This window comes from Propithecus coquereli, unplaced genomic scaffold (assembly GCF_000956105.1).
Source record: "Propithecus coquereli isolate 6110/MARCELLA unplaced genomic scaffold, Pcoq_1.0 Scaffold154, whole genome shotgun sequence".
NCBI lineage: Eukaryota > Metazoa > Chordata > Mammalia > Primates > Indriidae > Propithecus > Propithecus coquereli.
Genome location: NW_012139858.1, coordinates 3256293 through 3265040, shown reverse-complemented (window position 1 = coordinate 3265040; position 8748 = coordinate 3256293). Strand labels below are relative to the sequence as shown.

The 8748-nt window shown below is 40.6% G+C and overlaps 1 protein-coding gene across 1 annotated transcript in view; it reads right to left on the bottom strand.

Moving 5' to 3' along the window:
- The window catches only part of DROSHA (drosha, ribonuclease type III), a 133318-nt gene that overhangs the window by 110861 nt on the left and 13709 nt on the right, over nt 1–8748 (bottom strand). Inside the window, exons 6-9 of the mRNA XM_012640536.1 lie at nt 6965–7075; nt 6445–6676; nt 3189–3330; nt 499–653 (exon numbers count right to left, since the gene is read on the bottom strand). Coding sequence (XP_012495990.1) covers nt 499–653; nt 3189–3330; nt 6445–6676; nt 6965–7075 — 640 coding nt within the window. The remainder of the gene's footprint in view (nt 1–498; nt 654–3188; nt 3331–6444; nt 6677–6964; nt 7076–8748) is intronic.

The following is an 8748-nucleotide window of genomic DNA, read 5'->3' as shown; positions in this document are numbered from 1 at the left end:
AATAAAACAGTAATTCAAAATACAAATGATTATGTCCAGCTATTACGTCATTAGCTCAAATATACTTAATAAGGAAGAGAACTTATAAGGACTTCTGACTGTTACCAAATAAAAAAGTTTTATAGGACTTGTTTACTATATTGCAGGAAGATACATTCCAGGTGAACTGCTTTTAAAAAGATCTATGAGTTCTTTCTCCCTCTTGCTACCATTTGTCTCCATTCGCCTACAGCAAGTTTAATGAGATAGCACCATTACCTTGCTCCCTAACACAGAATTTACAAACATCGTCAAATATGATTCAAAGAACAGCTGCTCTGGTGCTTATGCTTTGGAACTGAACTCTGAAGCTGAAAAGAAATACCTCTGAAGAATGACCCAACCCTTAGAGTAAAATTCAGTTTCGATACCAGCAAACATGGATCTTCTGAGCCCAGAGCCATAAATGTGATGTGTGGGTTTTCAACTTTCACAGGAAGAGCATAAAAACACACCCACCTGGCCTGGGTCATTGTACCAAAGTTCATCATGAAGTCGGTCAGGGTGGGCCTTTTTGCGTTTGATTTCTGCAATGACGTCAAAAACTTCAGAGTCCGAGCTGCTTGAACAGGTGCTGTCCTCATCAGACTCACACTCAGATTCACTGGAACTCTCTAACAGAGGTTGAGGGAAAAACACAAATAGATGTTGAAAAAATTAACAAAATGGTTTTTGTGGAGACTTCCAAATGACCTAAACTTCTAAATGTAAGGACGGTTCTTTATTCTTCCAGCAAGTACTTGAGGGCCTACTCTGCACCAAACACTCTGCTAAGCAATACCATGAAAAATAAGACAGTCCATAATACAAAGTCATAATCTAGTTGGGGAAGCAAAGAAAACAAACATTTTTACAGAGAAAATAAGACTCAATGAATAATGCCAGATAAAATAAAAACACAATAGTAGTATGTGGTTTCACACTTAAAAAGCTATAGCAATTCACAAAAGGGCAGGTCAGTGACAACTTCATGGAAGAGGCACATGTGACCCATGCACTGGCGAGGGATGGGAGTAGGCTGATGAGGAGGGAAGAGGAAAGGAACAGAGAAGGAGCGCTGTAGGCAAAAGCACAGAGTTAAGAACATGGGTGGACTCTGGCTAGAGCACAGACCCCACAGAGAAATATTGGGAGGTGACGGACTTGGGAGGTGAGGGGCTGGGAGTGTTGTGAATGCCAGACTAAATGCATTGGATTGAAGATTTTAAAAACACAGGATTGAAGATTTTAATTTTTTTCTCTCAATAGTAGCAAGAGAAGACTTTAGTCCTTGAAAGTGACTGAATAAAAACAGATGTTAAGCCTGGGGAGGGTGGCTCACAACTGTAATCCTAGCAATTTGGGAGGCCAAGGTGGGCGGATCGCTTGAGGCCAGGAGTTCAAGACCAGCCTGCGCAAGAGCGAGACCCTATCTATACAAAAAATAGAAAAATTAGCCAGGCATGGTGGCACGCGCCTGTAGTCCCAGCTACTCGGGAGGCTGAGGCAAGAGGATCACTTGAGTCCAGAAGTTTGACGTTGCAGCGAGCTATGATGACGCCACTGCACTCTAACTTGGGCAATAGGGCAAGATCCTGTCTCAAAAAAAAAACAAATGGCCAGGTGCGGTGGCTCATGCCTGTAATCCTAGCTCTCTGGGAGGCTGAGGCGGGCGGATTGTTTGAGCTTAGGAGTTCGAAACCAGCCTGAGCAAGAGCAAGACCCCCTCTCTACTAAAATTAGAAAGAAATTAATTGGACAACTAAAAATATATAGAAAAAATTAGCGGGGCATGGTGGCGCATGCCTGTAGTCCCAGCTACTCGGGAGGCTGAGGCAGGAGGATCGCTTGAGTCCGGGAGTTTGAGGTTGCTGTGAGCTATGATGACGCCACTGCACTCTAACTTGGGCAATAGGGCAAGATCCTGTCTCAAAAAAAAAACAAAACAGATGTAGAATTACACTAACTAAAATAAGCCAGTCACATAGACAAATATTGAATGGAGATTCTACATATATGAGATACCTGGAGTGGTCAAATTCACAGAGACAGAAAGTAGAATGGTGGGGTGGTGGCCAGGTGAGGGCTGGGGGAAGGGGAGCCATGGGAGTTATTGCTTAATGGCTTAATGGGTACAGTTTCAGTGTAGCAAGATGAAAAGTTCTGGAGATTGGTTGCAAACAACATGAATGTACTTATTAACACTACTAAACTGTATACTTAAAAATGGTAAAGATGGCAAACTTTATGTTATATCTATTTTATAATTTTTTAAAGAAAGACCTAGAAGTTAGATTAACCCCGTAAGAGATTAATGTAGTAGTAGCATAATAAATTCTAACTCTTACAGAGTTATATTTATGTGTGTTGTATGAAATAGATGTTACTGTCATCCCTATTTTACAGATGGGAAAACTGAGGCACAGAGAGATTAAATGGCTTGCCCAAAGTCACACATCAAGTAAGTGGTGGAGCAGGGATTCAAACCCAGACCATCGGGCTACCAAGTCAGTGCTTTTACCCATTATGGATACTGCCTCTTAGCATGTAAGACATAAGGAAGGTGGGCAGATGAGAACAAAAGAGAACACATTTGTAAATGCACATTGAATGTCTCGTCTGTGCATGGCATTCTGTCAGGGCCTAAGGACACAGTGGTAAAAAGTAGTTTCTATCCTCAAAGATCTCACCATCTATTTGGAACCTCAGAACATACACATGAAAAAAATAGATCACCATATGAAAAGTTATAGAAACTGTGTATGTGAGTAGAAAGAAACCTTCAAACAGTTGGGCTATCATTGCTGTTTCCTCATCAAACCAGGTGCACCTGGCAACGGAGAAGGCCAAGGAGGGCCACCTGCCCATCATCTAGGTGTGGGACACACGCTCCTGCTTTCAGAGGAACGCTGAGGACAACTCTACAAGGGACACACTTGTTCGCATGGCTTACAAATGAGATCTCTGATGTATTCTGCTGAATGCAACTAAGAAAAAATAAGATGAAAAAGAAGGAGGTTCCACTGCTATGTATTTTGCTGACTGTAATTAAGGAAAATAAAATGAAAAAGAAGTCTCAATATGGGACTCTCAAGGATACTTCCCAAAAGTCCATGATTAAGCCACAATAAAAGAGCACGGGGTCTTGGTCTAGTGGCTCTGTAACACACCTAAATCTTCATCGAGCTTCGTCTTCGGTGGTTCCCACGGAGGCCTGGCGGCTTTGGCCTTCTCTTGCCTGCTCCCCAGCTCTTCCTCGAATTTGTCATATAAGTCACGGAGCCTACTTGTTCCAACCACAGTAGAGTCTCCCTTTTAAAAATAAAGGATCAATATTAGGAAGTACAACAATGATCATAATAAAGATATATAAGACCTCACTAGTAATCAAAAAATTTTTAACAGCAAGATGCTATTTTTCAATTTAATATTTACAAACAAAATGCCCGACTTTGGCAAAGATACTGTGGATCACACACTATGGCTGACGCAGCCCTCAGGTAAATGTACTTTGCCAACATTCAGAAACATCGGAACTCCTCATCTATGCTCTTTTGATATGACATTTTTAAGACAATCATGACCCTCAGAGAATTCGTGACAACTGACACCAGATACCCTCCTAAGCAATGTCCACTTCCTACTGAAGCTCAGTACCTACCGTCTACATCAACCTAACAAACAAAAGGAAATAGCCTATATATCCTCTCTCTCTCTCTCTCTCTAACACACACACACACATACACACACCCCACAAACATGGGGGCAGATACACAAACACACACCACAAACACAGGGATTCTGCAATGCATTCTTAAAAGAAGTTCTCCATTTTCCCCCACTCTCTTTCCACGTGGAAAATCACTTTAAATGCTATACTCTTTGGCTTAGTAACCTCAAAATGTAAAAACCAGACGTTTCAAATGCAAAAATAAAGTTAAGGTATAAAATCTGGTATCCAGAAGGGGAAATAATTGCTTTTCCTCAGGCCCCACTTTATTGCTGAGATTGGTAACAGCAAGATAGCTCTGATATTCTCACCACCTTCTCTGCACCTGACAACAAACTCAAAGGCAAATGTTGGTCTTTTGGGCTTAGTCTTCCTTTTACACTGGAGTTTAATATACCCATAACAGTGTAAGAAAAAAAAGCAGCTCTGCCAGTTTAAACTCTCTGAACTTCAGAGTCTTTGTCTTTGTTGTTTTATAACAATACCGAGGGCAGCCAATCTTCCCTTCTTGCTAAGAGAACCATGATTCCATCAGTTTTTGGGCAGAGAACTCCTGATCTCAGGGAAGGTGGACTGAGCCACCACTCCCCTCTCAAAGATGTCCACTTCCTAATCCCCAGAAATTAAATGTTATCCTACATGGCATAAAGGACTTACAGATGTTATCAAGGTTGTAGAATTTGAGGTGGGGAGATCATCCTTGATTATTTGGGTGGACCCAATCTAATCACAGGAGCCCTTAAAAGCAGAGAACTTTTACCAAGAGAGGTCAGAGATGCAACGGAAGAAGAGACATATTCAAAGCATGATAAGGACTCGACTGGCGTTGCTGGCTATGAAGATGGAGGAAGGGATCCACGAGTCAAGGAATGCACGTGGCCTCTAGGAGCTGGGAAGAGCCCTGAGCTGACAGCCAGTAGGGAAACAAAGACCTCTGTCCTATAGTCACAAGGAACTGAACCCTGCCAACAACCTGAACAAGCAAGAAAACCAATTTTCTCCACAGCCTCCTGAAAGGAACGTAGTCCTGCTGACACCATGATTTAGCTGATGAGACCCAAGTAGGACTTCTGGCCTCCAGAGCTGTGAGATGATAAATGTGTGTTGTTTTAAGCCATGAGGTTTGTGGAACTTTGTCATGGCAATGATGGAAAACAAATCCTTGGGGTAGGTACATGATGTGGCCCTGTTGAAGGAATGGAAGGGGAGCTTGGGTGAGGTGCTAGAGATGCTCTACCCAACATGCCCTCTGAGTCCTGCGTGTGGGGACACAGGTGTGCAAGCACACGACATTTAGAGGGGCTGCATCATCCTGCAACTGTGAAGGATGCCCCAGAAGACAGCAGAGCTCTGCCACCACTGAGCCACTGAACCAACACTGGCCATGGCCCCCCTCCAGACACCTTACTATGAGAAAAATAAACCCAGCTGATTGAAGTCCTTCTGAGTCTGGTATTACTACTCCCAGCAGCACTCCTAACTGACAGAACACCTTCCTGCCAGGATGTCTTGAGGATTACTTCAAACATGGCATGATGAGAAGCACGGTGATATGAGAAGCATGGAGTAAAGTCTGACACCATAAAAGTGCTCAGTATGTGAGCTTTCTTTCCCTTCCATATATCACACGAACTAAATAACTTAAAAGTCTGCTCTTATTTCTCAAGTGAAATACCCCACCATTATGAGAGATTTCTCAAACCCTTTTTGTCCAAAGGCAAGGAAATCTCCTTTCAATTCTCCCACAAAGTCCGAGTAGAAGCTATTTTCACAAAATTCCAAACAACACAATCCTCTCCTATCCCATGCACCAACCCTAACGTCTCCAATTATAATGCTCTAAATCTGTAGATAGTTGTTCCTTCACTCCTACATTTAATCAATGAACATTACTGTGTGTCTACGCTGAGGCAAATATGCCTATGCTAATGGGATGGAGGCATAACACCCATGGAGAAGACAGGAAGAAAGAGAAAAGGGGAGAGTGACAGAGAATAAAATGGAGATGAAAGAAAGAAGAGAAAAAGAGGAGTGAGCATATGGAGGAGGTCGTGGAGTCCGCCATGGCAAAGAGCATACTGGCTGCGGAGCCACACGCGCCCCCCCCGCCTCTGCAGTGCACGCATTAGGAGTCCTCTCCACAGTCTGATAAGGGTGACTGACGATAGCTCCCCTTCCACAAAACCAGCCAACATGCATGGGAAACTTCCTACGGTGGTGCTCTTCTGGCCAAGGATACACTCCAAAAAGACAAGCTCAAATTCTTATTTCCTGTTTTTGGGGAAACACACACACACACACACACACACACACACACACACACACACACAGAGCATAAACTATTATAGTTTCAGGTGACAGCTTATGGAATCACTAGTATCAGTCTGATAAAAAATGCAGAATAAAGAGATGTTTTCTAACCTACTACACTCTTGGCCTTTGGCTTTTTAAGAAGGCTTTTGTCCATAGCAGTGATTCTCAACTGCGGGTAATTTTTTCCCCAGGGGACATTTGACAATATTTGAAGACATTTTTGGTTGTCACTACTGGCATCTAGTGGGTAGAGCCCAGAGAAGTCGCTAAACATACTAAATGCATGGGGCAGCCACCCAATAAAGAATTATCTGGCCAAAACACCAATAGTACCAAGGTTAGAGCAACCCTGGTCTGCAGCTTCTCTCCTACTCCAGACCTACCACCTGATCCATGGGGTCGCTGGAGTAGTAGTTTTCTGAATGGGTACATCGAATCCACACAGGCTTAAGAAGTTCTTCTTCCTCCTCCTCATTTTTGTCAGGCAGCATCTCCTCGGGCTCTTTTTCCTTGATTGAGGTATAGTTCTTATCTTTGCCAGAGCTCTGGTTATCACTCCATCTGTCTTTTTCTTCCTCCCAACGAGCTCTCTTCTTCTCCCTACTTGGGGAGCGACTTCAAAAGGGGGCAAAGGAGGCTAATTATTAAAAATGCTCTTCTGTTGTAAAAACTAGCCTATTTTACCCGTTCGGTAAAATAGAAATTCCATGCCAAACCATCATATTTACTTTTTAAATCAGTGATCCTGTTTTACCTGTTTTCTAAAATAGAAATTCCATGCCAAACCACCATATTTACTTTTAAACCAGTGATTCCCAAACACCAGTCTGGTGGCATCAGAATCACCTGAAGTTTACTTGTTTAAAAATACAAATTCCCAGGCCCCACCCCAGATCTACTTACTGATTCACAATCTCCAGGGGTGGGGCCCAAGAATCTGTATTTTTAATACTCTCCCCAGGTGATTCTGGTGTACATCCAGCAGGTTCAGGAACAATCGATAAACTGTAACTCCTAGAAGAGAAAGATATTTGGGAAATACATGGAAATCTCCATATAAGATCAATTTCAGCAACTAGATTTGAATCCTCCACATCTTGCTTTGCCAGGAAAAAAAAAAAGCCATCACAAAACAGGGCCTCAACTTGGCCATAACTTTAGCCTGTGGACTATAATCCAAGAGTGAACCAGGTATATCATTCCTAACCATTTCTCTAGAACCCCACACTTGGGTATTACTACTTAGTGAATCAACACTTTGACTACTTCTAATCCCCACAAATACTAATATTAACTCAGTTAATATAGAAGGATGAAAAAATATCTTTGTTTCCATGAATTTCTGGGGCTTGAAATCTGCAAAGACCCAGCCTATGGATGTATATGGAGGGAAAATCTATAAAGTAGATTTTAATTTAAGCCCAAGAAATTTAGGTAGAACATACAGACCTTGAGAATTCAGCAAAGAAGAATAACTGCTTTAATAGACCAAGTGGTAGCACATCTCCACTAACAAAGTTACTACTATCCAAGAAAGTTTAAAACCGATCAAAGTCACAAATTAACTATTTTCTTTAACTCTACCACTAACTTCTAATTTTATAACAGGGAAAATCTATGTTTTGCATATGTGTAGGTATGTATACTCAGGGGGGATTAGGCAGGTTGTACATACTGATTATTTATATACCTTCTAAACATCACAGTATGTATCGTTAGTATTACCAGAAAAAAATAGTTACTGTCAAAGTAAAATGTGTATGTTCACATAGAAAATAATAAAGCATAAACATAAAAATAAAACAAAAATCACCCATAATACCACCCAGAGATAACCACTATATCTCACCAATGTTTAAAAACATATATAGAAGATACACAAATACATATCTAAATATATACGTGTTTTTTCAAAAAAAGGAACTCTATAGCCTGCTCTTCTCACACAACAGCAAGTCAGGAACGCTTCTCTATTTCAACACATACATCCGAACCATTTTTAATAGGTGTATATTATTCTTTCATATGTGTATACCATAACTTAACAAATCTAATGATAGTCATTTAGGGTGTTAACATTTTTTCCCATCATAAACAACACTACCATGAGCACATCTGTGTTCTTTGCACACTCGTCAGATTATTTCCCAAAGCATGTGTACTTTTTTTTAAAAGCTTTTCTTCAGACAGGTAGTACTAGTTTAGCCTACCATCAAAACCTTATATGAGTTCCCCTTTCCACACATCATATCAACATTGTTGTTTTGAATCTTTGTCATTCTAATGAAAAAGTATTTCACTTAATTTTCAATATTTTATCACTACTACAATAAATACATTTCATGTTCACATCCTTTATGAATATCGGTCATACGCTATGTTAATGTTTTTTTTTAATTAGGATTGTAGTCTTTGTTGAAATAGTTTTTATTAAGATAATCATCCTTCTGTCACATGTATTGTAACCTTTTACAGTTTTTTGTTTTCCTTTTAATTTTGTGTATTTGTTTATTGCTACATGTAACTTTTATAAAGCCAAATTTAGAGATCTTTTTATTTATGCTTCTTGCCTTAGCGTTTTGCTTGGAAAATCTTTCTCATATCAAGGCTAAATATTTTCTATTTTTTTCAGTTACTTTTAACATTAAATTTTTTTACTCTTATCTCTCCAAGATGTAAAGCAGAAA